The sequence below is a fragment of the Moschus berezovskii genome, chromosome 8 (genome assembly GCF_049115385.1).
Source record: "Moschus berezovskii isolate FMDL1 chromosome 8, NW_MosBer_1.0, whole genome shotgun sequence".
Taxonomy (NCBI): Eukaryota; Metazoa; Chordata; class Mammalia; order Artiodactyla; family Moschidae; genus Moschus; species Moschus berezovskii.
This window is the reverse complement of record NC_142467.1, coordinates 65,922,392-65,938,288: the sequence shown is the minus strand read 5'-3', so window position 1 is coordinate 65,938,288 and position 15,897 is coordinate 65,922,392. Positions and strand designations below refer to the sequence as shown.

Below are 15,897 nucleotides of genomic sequence, written 5' to 3'. Positions count from 1 at the left end.
TGAGGAATCGTGTGAAATTAAAATTGGTAAAAATCTCTGATTTTCATTGATTTCAGAGTTATAGCACCATGTGGTCTTGTTGCTGCTACCTGTTCCTTTAGTAGTTCTCCCACATTCCAAAGAATTAAGTAAGAGGCTTTGATGTCTTCTAATCTGACCTGGCTATCTTATCTTATGGAGCTCTTCAAGGACCTTGGGCAGTATTTTCAAGTCTGTGAAGAGGCATTAGTGATAAATAGAGTATAAAATCTCATCTTTTTTTATTAGATTGCTGAGCTGAAAAGAGGTGCTGAAATTATTGTTTGTACACCTGGTCGAATGATTGACATGTTAGCAGCTAATAGTGGTAAGTTGGGGATAGGTTTTTGTTTTTGTTTTTATTTATTTATTTTTTGATTCTCTTTTCTCCTTTTTGAATTATGTTCATTTCTGTTAAATCAAAGCAGATACAAGAAACCACCAAAGGGTTTCTTTCTACATTTCTTCTTAAAGCTGTAATATCTTAAAATTTATATTGTAACAAGCTTATTGTTGCAAGTGTTCATAATAATATTTTCGCAGTGTAATGAAAAACTTTTTTTTACAACCACTCCCTCTGATTATTGTTTTTTTTAAAGTGCTTAACGTGGATTCTTAATCTGATTTTGGCCTACGTTGCTTTTGAAAGGGTAGAGGTTTATGTTTTTTTAATTGTACAATTTAAATTTTTTTCTCCTTAGGAGCTAGTATTTTCTTACAATACTAGATAAATTAAGATATTGCAGCTTCAAGGACATTTATCTTTTGTAAATATTGCATGTTTTTAGCTCAAATATTGTGCTTTGTTAAATTATTCCCTATCAAAACTGTTACTAAACTGTTGACATTATTTAACTTCTGTGGAGAAAGGCCCTTCAAGATTTATAGAACTGGGCTTCCGAGACTTAAACCATCAAAGGTAGGTAATTTAATGCTGTTCCCAATCGTGCGAAACTAATTGGGTTTGCACATGTTAGTATGGAGTACTTAAATATTAGCAAGCATTTATTTTGGCACATTTCTGTTGTTTTGAAGAAAATGCTTTCAAAGGTTTCCATTGTATATTCAGTATATGTATAGTAGAGTATTTAAAACTTTGAGTAATGCATGTTCTAATAGCATTTTGCTTGGATTTCTGTGTTCATTTAATTCTAATTCTACATGAAGTTGGTAAAGTGATGCTGATATTGATAAGTCATTGTGCTTGTACAACATATGAAATGTTTTGGGCTGAATGCTGATAAAATAATTCCTTGTTTTTTCTCAATGCTGCATTAAGTATCCTGAAATTCATCTTGATTAATTTTACCTTTTCCCTTTATCTGTCCTTTTGGTTTATATTTAATAACTATTTCATACATGTTTTTGCCAGGTGATTGAATCAACAGTTGATAGAAATGCTTGTGTTAATCCTTTATAAAGGGTTTCCTGTGTATGTGTTTAGTTTTCTCTGGCTAAGAAGCCAGTTCCATTTATTTAATCTAGTGGGAGCACTTAGTGAAATTGAATTTGTAAAGTAAAGTGTATCTTTGTAATATAATATATTTGATTTCTTAAATTTTTGTGTAATATGTTAATTACCTAATGGTATTGAATAGCTTCTTCTTATGTTTTGACATGCTCATTAGAAGCTCCTAACTATATGTAAGTAGGTTATGTACTACTTAAAGTAAAGAGATTTTCTTCATCTGAAATAGTTAGCACTGGAACTTGCTTTCCACACATACGCTGTAATCTCTAATATGTTTTTTCCTAGGTGATGCTGTCAGATAATGGCTGATGTGGCTCGATGCTCCATCTCAGTCTTAGTTTTATGATGTGTTTTGGAGAGGGCTGTTTTCTGAATTTTACAGGTTCTTCAGGCCCTATGATGGTATGCAAGAGACGAGTTTGACAAAATAAAGGGCCTCATATACCCATTGTCAGAAAGTATATACCATTAGATTTAGATATTGTAAACAAAAATTTCTTTTCACTGTTTAAAGATACTTAACTTACCCCTCTGGTTAAGTCAGGCATTTTAGTTCCCTTTACAGTTTTTAAAGTTTTTGGTAGTCATAAAATGAATTGTGACTGATTTTTAGTTTTCTTTTTGTCTTTATTTTTTTTCCTCATGGTAGGTCGGGTTACAAATCTTCGAAGAGTGACGTATGTTGTTTTAGATGAGGCAGACAGAATGTTTGACATGGGTTTTGAACCACAGGTATTCATTAAATTTCTTTGTGTTTCTGTCTATAAAATAAACCTTCATGAGCCTGAAATATTTGTATGATTTCTGAAATTCTCACATTTCTTTTGTGTGGTAATACAGGGAATTGAGGACGTGGGGGATTGAAATAAATATTTATGTTTTGGATTCTTCATTAAACTTTTCAGGATGTATTTCTGCAGTCTTTCCTAGGCATCATTGGTAAAATTAGTCATAATAGAAGCTTAAGCTTTCATATATTATGATTTTTCAATGTACTTCCAAATAAATGGCTTTAACTTATGCTTTTCACTACCTCGTGATCTGGATAGCACAAGTTGGTTATATCCTCCAAATGTAAAAACTAAGGCCCAAAACATTTGTCTAGCTTAAATTTTATGTTCTTAACACATGCAGTTTCCTTAAAAATAAAATTTCAGTGATTAAAAACTTAAAACTCATTGTGAAAGGTGGTAGGATTTTTTCTTAACAAGAAGAGCAGAATGAATTGTCAGTGTGCTATGGATAGCAAAGTAATTTTTAAAAAATATTTTAAAATTTTATTTTTGGCTTCTCTGGGTCTTCATTGCTGCATGTGGACTTTGTCTAGTTGAGGCGAGTGGAGGCAACTCTAGTTACAGTATGCAGGGTTCTTAGATAGCTCAGTTGGTAAAGAATCCACCTGCAATGTGGGAGACCTGGGTTCAATCCCTGGGTTGGGAAGATCCCCTGGAGAAGGGAAAGGCTATCCACTCCAGTATTCTAGCCTAGAGAATTCATAGACTGTATAGGCCGTGGGGTTGCAAAGAGTTGGACACAACTGAGCGACTTTCACTTTCCCAGTACTTTAAAAATATGTTTACAAAGCTTGAAAAAATAAATTTGACAATGTAAGACATATCTGAAGAGAACTGTGAAACTTACTGGAAAACATTAAAGATGGATTGACTGTGAAATTTATGTAAAGATCAAGTTGTAAAGAGTAATCCTCCTGAAAAAGTTGAACAGGCTAGGGCATAAGAGACACCGCTTCTTGAAAGTCTGGTTCCTTCCCATTTTAGGATTTAGTTTTCTTGAGTCTACTAAGTCACGTACCACTTAAAACAAAATATTGCTGTCACGTCCTGTCTTCTTTCTCTTTTTTTTTTTTAAATACTCATGGTTGATTTATTTGGCTGCACTGGGTTTTAGTTACAGCACATGGAATCTTTCAGTTGTGGCATGTGGGGTCTAGTTCCCTGACCAGGGTTCAAACCCAGGCTCTCAACATTGGGAGCACAGAGTCTTGGCCACTGGACTACCAGGGAAGTCCCCTGTCTTATTTTCTTTGTTGGTCTGAGCAGTTTTTTAAAAACCTTGTTACATTTTACAGGGTTTTTCAAGGGAAAAAAAGTAAATGCCTGTGGGCAACCACAGTCTTTAACTGAAAATAGTGACATATGTTTTAAAGCCATAATTTTGACAGTTGAGTGGAGAACAGACTTCAGATTGGACAGGAGCAAAGGCAGGGAAACCTGTTAGGAGCCAATTGAAATAATCCAGATGAAAGTTGAGAGATCATTTGGACCAGGAGCCCAAGATTTCCATATGCCTTGGGTATAGCAGCCCCTTTCATAGACATCACATCATCTTTGATTAGAATGAAAATGTGGTCCTGCGTATTCCTGGCAAGACCTTTACCCTCCTCAGTTTCCAACCACTCAACCACTGTCTACCTTGGAACCATCATTAATAATTTTATACATTCTGTGTTTGTTTTTTTCTTGTTTAGGCCATAAGAATCCTGTAACTCCCTGTTTTCTCTGGGACTCTTACACACTGACATAATTAATTGGTCCCCTTAACAATATTTGCACCTTCATTATTCTTTTTTTATCCTGTAGCTCTTATTACCACTTGTTCCATAATATTTATCCACCCTCATTAGACTGTAAGCTCCATAAAGACAAGTTTTTATCTATTTTTATTGCTTATTCTAAGCACTTAGAACAATGTCTGGCACATAATAGTTGCTCAATAAAAATGGGTTGAGTAAAGGAAGGAAAACAGTAATAGCAGTGAGGAGTACTTGCATTGTTTAGTTTGAAGGTCAAGACTACTGAATTTGTTGATGAATTGGGTTTGAAATTAGCGAGAGAGTAGGTACAGATGTCTCCTAGATTTTGGGCATAAAGCTGTAAGTGACTAGAGTTGCCATTTCTTCAGAAGGGGAGACTGAGAGGAACAAATTTTAAGGTGAAATCAATGGTAATATTCTAAGATAACAAGTTTAAAAGTCACTGAATAAAACAAAAGTTCCTTGTACTTGTTTTCACCATCCTGCGATTTTTGGAGACTACTCTCACCATATTTATTTGTAATGTTTTCTCAGGTCATGCGCATTGTGGATAATGTTCGCCCTGACAGACAGACAGTTATGTTTTCAGCTACTTTCCCCAGAGCTATGGAAGCCTTGGCTCGGAGAATCCTGAGTAAACCCATTGAAGTGCAGGTTGGAGGCAGAAGTGTAGTTTGCTCGGATGTGGAGCAGCAAGTGGTGGGTACAATCTTTAGGAAACCCCCAATTTCCTATATCCTTTTGGGATCACTGTGATGTAGGCAGATGCTTTCTAAAATTAAATAGTATACATCAACTGCAGCCTTTAACATTTTACCAGATATATTTAAATTTTCTATTCCATCGAACGGTTTAAAGTTTTCCACCAGAAGTTGTGGGCTGGTAGATAAAATGTCACATAGCTGTGTTATTTGATTAATAGGATGTGAAGTTAAGAGTCAGAACAGATAATCATCTGTCCTCATTTGTAAGCCTCTTAGTCTTTGAAAGTTAATTTTTATTTTTTTGGTCTTAGTGATTTACCAATTTAAGTCAACATTTTCTGACTGTTTCCTAAAGATACAGCAAGAGCAAGATGTCATTTATTTGCCACAAATGAATATTTTTGTTCCTGAAATGTATTTGGATTTTCAATCTGTTAATGTTATACAATGTGTTGCTTTCAGATTGTGATTGAAGAAGAAAAGAAATTCTTGAAGCTACTTGAACTTCTAGGTCATTATCAAGAATCAGGATCTGTCATTATATTTGTGGATAAGCAAGAACATGCTGATGGTCTTCTGAAAGATTTAATGAGAGCTTCTTACCCTTGCATGTCTCTTCATGGAGGTAACATTTACTGAAATATTTGTAATGGACTTAGGTTGGCCAAGCACTGTACTGTGTATTTCCTTTGTCTCTAACTTAGCAACTTAGCACTAAATTTTTTTTTCTTTTTTTTTTTTAACTTTTTATTTTGTATTGGAGTATAGCTGATTAACAAACAATGTTGGGGTAGTTTCATGTGAACAGTGAAGGGAATCAGCTATATATATACATGTATCTATACTCCACTCCCATCCAGGCTGCCACATAACATTGAGCAGAATTCCATGTGCTATATAGTAAGTCCTTGGGGATAGTTAGGGAGTTTGGGATTGACATATACACAGGGCTGTATTTAAAGTGGATAACTGGCTAGCACTAAATTTTATATCAGTGTCAGTTTTCATTTATGACAGTTCTGTGTGGGTAAGCATTATTATTCCATCTCAGTGATAAAATAAGCCAACAGTTTGACCAAATTTCATAACCAGCAATCAGCTAAGGAGAAGTTGAACTTAAAAATTTTGATTCATGTTATATTCTTTCCATTGTACCATGCTACCTAGAGGCTTTTATGATTAACATTGGAGCGTTATTAATTTCTGTGTAATATCGCCATTGTTATATATACATGGAACTTAGAACACTAAACACATGGAACAGAGACAGTTGAGTTAAGCCCACTTACGAAGTGTTCCGGTAGTATGATTTTGTGACACACCATCCCCAAAATGAGTGGCAACGGTCATTTACTTTGCTTATGAATCTGCGATTTGTGTAGGGCTTAGCACACATACCTAGTCTGTCTTCCATGCTCTGTCTACTGGGATGGCTCAGTTGGGGTTCCATTTCCAATTTGCCATGTTTAGGCAGCTGACAAGTTGTGCTGGCTTTTGACAGACATCTCACTCCTATTGGCCAGGAGTACTGACTTCCACTTGTGAGCGTCTGTGTGAGGCTGCTTGGCCAGAGGGCAAGAATCAGAAGCTGCCAAGACAGTTAAGGAGGATACTAGCAAGTGGTAGAACTTTTATTTCCACCATGTTCTATAGGTAAAAATAGTCAGTAGACTGGCCCACATTCAAGGAAATGGAGGCATAGGGAAAATGTCATTCTGTATGCAGAAGAGCATGTGGGATAGGACATGCTTACAGTCTCCCACACTAGGCTTTATGTGGAATTCAGTTAAAAGGACTGAGGATATGTATTTGGTTAACTTTTAATGTTTGAAAATGACTCATTTTGTTTTCCTTTTCTTTTTAATTGGTTAAATATACATTACATAAAATTTGCCATTTTTATCCATTTTCAAGTGTATAATTCATTGGCGTTAAGTAGATTTACAATGTGGTGAAACCATTTCCATTATCTATTTCAAGAAATGTTTCATCATTTCAAGCAGACACTATCTATTAAGCAATACTCAATTCCCCATGCCTCCTACCCTCCCAGCTCCTAGTTACCTGTATTCTATTAATTATAAATTTGCCTATTCTGTGTACTTCACTTAAGTGATATTTATCTTTATGTGCTTGGTGTATTTTACTTAGCATAATATGAGTCCCCATGTTATAGCATGGATCAGAATTTTCTTTCTTTTTTAAGGGAAGAAGTATAATATTAAATATTCCAGTGTGTATGTGTATGTGTGTGTGTATATATATATATATATATATATATGTGCTTCATTTATTCATCTATTGATGGACACTTAGGTTGTTTGTACCTTTGGCTTTGTGGATAATGCTACTTTGAATGGTGATATACAAGTATCTGCTTGATTTTTGTTTTCGTTTATTTTGGGTATGTATCTGGGTGTGAAATGATGGGTCACATAAGTATATGTCTGTGGGGAACCACCAAACTGTTTTGCAGGAACTGCACCATTTTACATTCTCATTAACAGTGCATTGGGGACTCAGTTTATCCACTGACTGGCACTTGTTAGTTTCAGTTTTTCTGATAGTAGCTATGCTAGTAGATGTGAAGTGGTAAGTCCTTTGATTTGCATTCCCCTAATGACCAATGGTTTGAGTGAACTCCGGGTGTTGGTGATGGACAGGGAGGCCTGGCGTGCTGTGATTCATGGGGTCGCAAAGAGATGGACACGACTGAGCAACTGAACTGAACTGAATGACCAATGAGTTTAAGCATATTTTTATGTGCTTCTTAGGCATTTGTATATCTTTGGAGAAATGTCTGTTCAAGGCCTTTGCTTATTTTTCAGTCAGCTTGTTTGGATTTTTGTTGCTAAGTTGCAGGATTTCATTACGTATTCTGGATAGCAGTCCCTTGTCAGATATTTGCGTGTATTTTCTCCCATTCTGTGGTTGTCTCTTCACTCTCTGGGTTGTGTCCTTTGATGCTTTAATTTTGAAGTCCATTGTATCAATTTTTTTCTTTTGTTTGTTGCCTGTTCTTTTGGCCTTATATCTAAGAAGTCATTGCCAAATCCAGGGTTGTGAAAAATTTCCCCTTTGTTTTCCTCTAAGAGGTTTAAAGTTTTCTTTCTTAAGTTTTGGTCTTTGAATCAATTTGAGTTAATTTTTGTATATGGTGTAAGACATGTGGATATTGGTTTCCCAGCACCATTTCTTGAAAAGCCTCTTTCTTCCCTAGTGAATGGCCTTGATACCCTTCTTAAAATCACGTGACCATTTATCTGAGGGTTTATTTCTGGGACTCTAGTTGATTCCATTGATCTGTATGTTTATCTTATGCCAAAGTCACTTTATTTTAGTTTTGATCTTTTTGTGTTTACTTTTTTGAAAAATAGATTTTTTTTTAGAGTAGTTTTAGGTTCACAGCAAAATTGAGCAGAAATCACAAAGTTTTCATATACCCCTGTCTTCCAGCATGCACAGGCTCCCCTACTATTAACATCCCACATCACAGTGGTACGTTTGTTATGTTCATGAACTTGCATTGACCTATTGTTTATTGTCACCCAGAGGGATCCCACATGCCACACGCGTGGCCAAAAAAAGGAAAACGATTCCAGATTTGCATTATTCAGTAGCCCAGTGTCTCCATATTGTCGTTTCTATCCTGAGCACAATAACTTAGTTATTAGCTTTCTTTGTGGCAGCAAAAACCTTCTACAGGCTCAGTTGTCACTTCCAGATCTGACAACTTCGAGAGGAAGAAGACTGTTTTCCATATGTCTTTTTTTTCCCCCTCCATTTTTATCACCAAAATTTTTAAACACTGAAAATCTGAGAAAACTGTATAGTGAGCACCCTGAAATACCTAATGCTAGAGTCTACAATTAACATTTTGTTATATTTATTTATCACATCTCTAGCCATCTGTCCTATCAACCCTTCAATTTTTCTTAGTTTTTTGGTACATTTTAGAGTAAGTTGTATATCAACACATTTCACTTCAATATGCATGTGATTAACACTAGTTCAAAAATTTTTTTTAACAAAAAAAAGTATTAAGTGAACTCTAGCAAAGTGTACAGATCCTAAGTGTACCATTTGATGAGTTTTGACAAATGCATGTAAGTTGTGAAACCCAAACCTTTATTAAAATATAACCTCAGATATTTTCCTCAGTCCTTGCCCTACTTTTTACATTTTTTCCCCCAACATATATTAATTTTTCCTGTTTTAGAATTTCAAATAAATGGAGCCATACATTATGGACTGTTTTGTGTCAGGGATCTTTGACCTTCCATATGCATTTTTGAGATTCATCCATGTTGTTGGATGTGTCAGCTCTTCCATTGTATTGCTGAGTAATAACTTTAATGTATAAATCTGTCATAGTTTTTTGGATCATTTCCGTTGGACACCCAGACTATTTCCAGTTATTTAACCATCCAAAGGATACACCATAATCAGGATACAGAACAGTTCCCTCACCGCCCAGAACTCTTGTCATAGCCCTCTACAGAGTAACTCTAAGATTCTCTCTCCTCCTCTTGTATACAGTCACTGGAAAACACTGATGTCCTCTTAGAAAAGTGTTTGTAAATGCAATCATACGTTATGTAGCTTTTTGCAGTTGGCTTTTTTTTTTTGCTTAGCATGATGGCTCTGAGATTCATTCAAGTTGTTGCATTATTCATTTCTTTTTATTATCTAGTGTGTGGAGGTATCGCTTTTCATGTATCTTTTCATCTGTTGAAGGGCATTTGGGTTATTTCCAGTTTTACATAATTATGAATAGAGCTGCTATTAAATATGCAAGTATAGATTTTTATGTGAACATTTCATTTCTCTGGGTTTGATAACCAGGAATGGGATTGCTGGGTCATATGGTAAGTTGACTTGGGTATTACTCATACTCATTGGGGTTCACCAAGCTTCTAGAATCTGTAAATTTATGTCTTGCATCTAATTCGGGAAATTCTTGACTATTATTTCTTGATTGTTTGATTACTTGATTTTTACTGCCCTATTTTCTCTTCTCTTTTTAGGACTCCAGTAATGTGTATATTCAGCTTTTAATACTGTCTCATATCATTGATGCTCATTATTGATGTTCAGTCTTTGTTTTTAAGTCTTTTTTCTCTCTAATTAAGATTAAATAATTTCTTTGACTATTTTCAAGTTTACTGTGTGTTTTTGGCCGTTTCTTTTCTGCTGTTAATAAGTTCATTCAGTGAATTTTTAAATTCAATTTTTATATTTTTTTAGTTCTAGAATTTCCAGTTGGTTCTCCTTTATATTTTGATTCTCAAGTTATATTTCCTAGCCATTCATTATAAGCATGTAAAATTTTTTTCCCTTAATCACAATTATAATAATTGCTTTAAAATATGTGACTATAAATTATGATGTCTTGGTCATTTAAAGTCAATTCTGTTGTCTTTTAATTTTGTTTTATGTTTTTTTGTATGTCTAGTAATTTTGGTTTGCATACTGGCCTTTGTGAATGATACCTTGTAGAGTCTAAATTATCTTATGTTTTACTTACAAGTATTTCTTTTTTTAAATTGGGCATTAACTTGGCTAGACCCATATTTAAAACTTTCTTGTAATGGGTAATGTAATGAAATCTCTTTTAGATTTCAGAGGTTATTAACTTCTTTTAGCCAGAGCTGGGCTGGTTGACTTCTGCTTCATGTGTGTATGGTTTAGGTGTCAAATAGTTGGGCAGTGTTTTTATGCAGTTGGCTGTGCCTGCTCTGTTGTTCTTCCTGGGATTTATCCCCTCTTTTGTGGTCCTGAGTTTATCCTAATTTCTTTCTTCTGTTTCTTCTTGTCAGTAAGACCATGACTTCACTACCTGGGCTGCTCGGGGCATGCTCCCAAACAGAAAGTTTAAAATAAGTAAAATCCTATAAACTTAACCAGTGCCATTGCATTCTTTCAGATGTCAACTCCTTTCCAGTTTCTGCTTGCTTTTAGTCACTCTCTGGTGTCTTCAGGTAGTTAGTTCTTTATATTTAGAATTCATAGTTGTTGTTTGCAGGATGGTTAATCTAATAAGATTTCCCCCTATCTTGGTGGAAATGTGTATTTTTTATATAAGTAAGAAAACTTTTTGCCTATAATCACCTTCCTGTACTTCTTCTGTCTCTTCGGCCAGAATTGCTTCACTTGCTTATGCCTAATTCATTCATAGGCACGTGAAGAAGTGAAGTGAAGTCGCTCAGTCATGTCTGACTCTTTGCGACCCCATGGACTGTAGCTTACCAGGCTCCTCTGTCCATGGGATTTTCCAGGCAAGAATACTGGAGTGGGTTGCCATTTTCTTCTCCAGGAGATTTTCCTGGCCCAGGAACTGAAGCTGGGTCTCCTGCATTGTAGGCCGACGCTTTACCATCTGAGCCACCAGGGAAGTCATTCATAGGCTTGGGAATGACAAATGGCTCTGAAAATATTGTCCTCGCACCCCTGAGGTCTCTGAGATTTTCAGGGTCTTCATGAGGTCAGAAGTATTTCCATAGTAGCCCACCAAGTTACTTGCCTTAAGAGTGCACAGGCAACCTGAGCACTTGAAGTTTGAGAAGGGCTCATTTACACTAAACATTATTCACTTCCTGAGACTGAATTAGCCTTATCTTTGGTTTGATATTAACTCAGTTGGTAAAGAATCTTCCTGCAATGCAGGAGACCGCGGTTTGATTCCTGGGTTGAGAAGATCTACTGGAGAAGGGATAGGCTACCCACTACAGTATTCTTGAGCTTCCCTTGTGTCTCAGCTGGTAAGGAATCCGCCTGCAATGTGCGAGACCTGGGTTCGATCCCTGGGTTGGGACGATCCCCTGGAGAAGGGAAAGTCTACCCACTCAAGTGTTCTGGCCTGAAGAATTCCGTGAATTGTATAGTCCATGGGGTCGCAAAAAGTTGGACATGACTGAGTGACTTTTCACTTTCACTTTCACATATGTGATTGTTTGTTGGGTGGATAACAAAACTGGGAATATGTTAAAAAGGAAGATGGTTAATGGTTGCTGCCAGTAACTGCTAACTCTGTTGCACATAGGAGATACCTGAGTCTAAAGGAGAAGTTTTGGTATTTTTAAATTATAAACTTAATGTATGTTATTATTCATTCCATTCATTTTTCTTGTGAGGTTTTAGAGATAGTATTGAGCTGCTAGTTTTTTTTTTGACATAAGTTCCAAATACTTTCTATCGTTCAGTCTTTGAAGAGTACATTCAAAATTTTAGGTAATATAAATTAATACTGATAAATATTTCGATGCTAAATGTTCGGTATATGTTAAACACAGGTTTTATATGGAATGTTCCAATATTTCTTGCTGCAAAAATGAATTTCAGGGTTTGAGAATTTATTGCATTCCCTTCTCTGATTACTGGAGATTCCCAGGTATCCCATCATAAAGTATATTTGTGGCCTGGACATTTTATTATAGAACATTTTTATATTTTATGTTCTGCTTTGTCACTCATCCTGAGACTCTTTGAGTAACAGATTTTAAGAGCATTCCAGTCGGGTCCTTTTTAAGCAGTGCACTGTAAATGATGATTACCTATCTGGTTAAGATGCAGGACTTGATTAAGTAGTTTGCAGTAGAATCTGAGATTCTGCATTTCTAACAAGTTCTCAGGTGATGCTGCTCCTTGTCTTTGAACAAAACTGAGTAACAAGGCTCTAAATAACCTATGGGAGTAGTCAAAAGATCTGAATCCTGTCATTATAGACTGGATGTACCTACCTTTTTTTTTCCCTTTGCCCCCATAACAGTTATAGGTTAGGGATTCTAAGATTGGGCTTCTGCAGTTGTTAGCTTTATGTAAAAGAAAGGGAAGAAAAGAAGGGCAGATTTGATCTTGCCATTGAATTTTCTTAGTCTTTTAAAATTTTTATTGAAATACAGTTGTTTTACAATGTTGTGTTTTAAGTGTACAGCAAAATGATTCAGTTATATATTATACGTATTCCTTTTTAGATTCTTTTCCATTATATGTTATTACGGGATATTGAATATAGTTCTCTGTGCTGTCCTGTAGATCCTTGTTGGTTATCTGTTTTACATATAGTAATGTGTATATTTTAATCCCAAACTATCCCTACTCCCCCAACTCTCTCAGCCCCCTTCAGATTTTTATTTTCTATATGGTGGTTGTTGACATATGGTCAGTATAAGTTGGATATGTTCTTTACCCTGTGTTTAGCTTCTGTCTCTGAATGTCAGAGAAAATGGAAAATTTAATTTGAATATGTGGTTTTACAACTCTTTGATTCATTTGTAGGCATTGATCAATATGACAGAGATAGCATCATAAATGATTTTAAGAATGGGACCTGCAAACTTCTTGTGGCCACGTCTGTTGCTGCCCGAGGCCTCGATGTGAAGCATCTGATTCTTGTTGTAAACTATAGCTGCCCCAACCATTATGAGGATTATGTGCACAGAGCAGGACGGACTGGAAGAGCAGGCAACAAAGTAAAAAGAATTGCTCTTGAAGTTGATTTCCATTATGTAAAAATATAAGTGTTTCTTTAGGACTTTAAAGTGTAGATAATAGGAGTTACAGGGAATCTTCAGAGTATGGGGATTAATTGATGTCATGTATATACATACACATGTCTTTAAGTGCTGTATCAGATACCTACCTGTTCTCTATAGGCAGATAGTGTTAGCTACTTGTGTCCCCAGAAAGGTATTTTTCCCTACCTAAAAATTTCTGTATGTACATTTCATTACTTTTTTAAGAATATGGGATCATAAAATATACTCAGCCCACACCTATCACCCCTGTCCTTGGCCCCATACAAATGTATATTATTTGTTTTTTTTCACACCTGTATTCTGTTGAGTATATAGTTTTAACTCATTGTTTTTGAAAGCAGCAGAATATTCCTTTGTTGGAAGCACTGATGGTGATATATTTGGTATTATAATCATGGACATTTCTACATACGAAAGCAATAATATTATTAATAGGTTATATTTATGGAGTATTTATTAAATGCCCACCACTGTTTTAAGTGCTCTATGTATATCTTGTTTTATTCTCACAAATTCCCTTTAAGGTCAATAATGTTACTGCTTTAAACAGATGAAAAAAGTTGAGGCACACTGACGTTATTTGCCAGATTTACATAGCTCTTAAGTAGTGATGGCATTTATTCTTTTAACCTGAGTTATTCTTTGGATTTGGGAGATTTTTTGTGTAGTTAAAACTGTAACCTTTTTGGGTCACACACAGTCTCTGTCACATCCTATGCATATTTGTGTATACAACCCTAAAAAATGTAATACCACTTTAGCTCATGGGCTGTATAAAATTAGGCCAGCAGTCAAATCTGGTGACTAGGTGAAGTGAAGTGAAGTGAAGCAAAGCGAAAGTTGCTCAGTTGTGTCCAACTCTTTGCGACCCCATGGACTATACAGTCCATGGAATTCTCCAGACTGGAATAGTGGAGTGGGTAACCTTTCCCTTGGGATTGATCCCTCGGTTGGGAGGATCCTCTGGAGAAGGGTAACTAGGTACTCCTGAAATAAAATGTTAAGGCTAGTTTTAAAATTTATAACAGTTCACTGGTAGGATAGAACATTTAATGAAGATGGCAGTCTAATTGTAGTATCTTTTAATTGGTCTTTAAAGAATATGGGATGCTATATTCTAGGAAGTTAATAACAGGTTTGCTGGGGTAGAGGGGTATAATAGGTAGTAGAAGAAAGGAATGCAAGTAAAAAAGGGAAAAATAAGATGTGTTAAAATGAATGCTTTCAGTGCAGTTGTACATTTATGTAAAAATCATCAACTTATGTAATCTCTCTTTATGTATAAAGGAGTTAGAAATTTTCTAACTTATTTTTACAATAAATATTAAACTTAGATATTAAGGAATTTAGTAAGTCTCTATTGTGATCTTTAAAACTCTTTTTAATGGAGTAGTGGAGTCGTCTTAAAGAGGGTATATTAGGTGACTCAGATTTCATCTTATTTGTTTCCTAAGGCGGATTCATCTTGTTAGTGTTTAATAGTACCACTTTTTCATTGTTTGCTAGGGCTACGCATACACTTTTATCACAGAAGATCAAGCTCGGTATGCTGGAGACATAATTAAAGCCCTCGAACTGTCAGGGACTGCAGTGCCACCTGATCTAGAGAAACTCTGGAGCGATTTCAAAGATCAACAGAAAGCTGTGAGTTGTTTTTTAATATATATATAACTTTTCTTATTCTTATACAATTCACTGTATTCTAAACCTTGAGTATTAATACCAGTAAATCTTGATAGAATTATTTTCATTTATCTCTTTAGATAGAAAAGGAAAGGAGTGAGAACAAAAATCCTCTGTTCAACTTAGTATTTTTGTAGTGTACATACAGAGAGCTCTTACTTTTTTCTCACATGCTAAATGTTTTTGTTACATTGTCATACTCCACCTTGAAAACTATTTAATTGCCATAAATTTCTGAACACTGAAGTTTTTTACTATGAAATTAACTTTCTTGTTTTTCCTTGAAAGGAAGGGAAAATAATTAAAAAGAGTAGTGGGTTCTCTGGTAAGGGATTCAAGTTCGATGAAACAGAACAAGCTTTGGCTAATGAGAGAAAGAAGTTACAAAAAGCTGCTCTTGGTCTGCAAGATTCGGACGATGAGGATGCTGCAGTTGATGTAAGTATTGTTGTCCTAAAGCCTTATTCTTACCAGTTGAAGCAGTTGTTCGTCTTGCACTGGAAGTCTTACCTTAGGCTTGTTTAGGTAGCGAATTACTGGAAACTTTTTGGTGGGTGTGCTTCTCAGGTTTTTGTGTGTGTGTACAAATGTATTCACATATGCCCGTATTTTTGTATTTTCATAAAAATGTCATACTGCTTTATAATTTTCTTTACAACAATAGTCCTGTGTTGAAATCTTCCCTTTTAGGAAATTCACTCTCATGCTGTTTTTTGGCTACATGTTTCATTATATGGATGTTCTACAGTACAAAAATCCCTATTTTTGAATATTTGGAAACAAATACTTGGAATATATATTTGTTATTGTTTAGAGTATACTTTACTGTAGTACTGCATTGCACATCCTTAAATACTTAACCTTGCACATTCACCAGATTAAGTCTTAAGGAAGAGTGTGTAAGTGTATAAATGAAATTGCTCAGTCCAA

At 35.3% G+C, this 15,897-nt stretch overlaps 1 protein-coding gene across 2 annotated transcripts in view; it reads left to right on the top strand.

Annotated features, from left to right (window-relative positions):
- DDX46 (DEAD-box helicase 46) overlaps positions 1-15,897 on the top strand; it is a 49,249-nt gene that overhangs the window by 19,444 nt on the left and 13,908 nt on the right. For both annotated transcript variants that reach the window (XM_055428788.2, XM_055428787.2), the window contains exons 12-18: positions 268-346; positions 2,139-2,221; positions 4,578-4,742; positions 5,210-5,372; positions 13,025-13,218; positions 14,791-14,928; positions 15,256-15,405. In XM_055428788.2, coding sequence (XP_055284763.1) covers positions 268-346; positions 2,139-2,221; positions 4,578-4,742; positions 5,210-5,372; positions 13,025-13,218; positions 14,791-14,928; positions 15,256-15,405 — 972 coding nt within the window. The remainder of the gene's footprint in view (positions 1-267; positions 347-2,138; positions 2,222-4,577; positions 4,743-5,209; positions 5,373-13,024; positions 13,219-14,790; positions 14,929-15,255; positions 15,406-15,897) is intronic.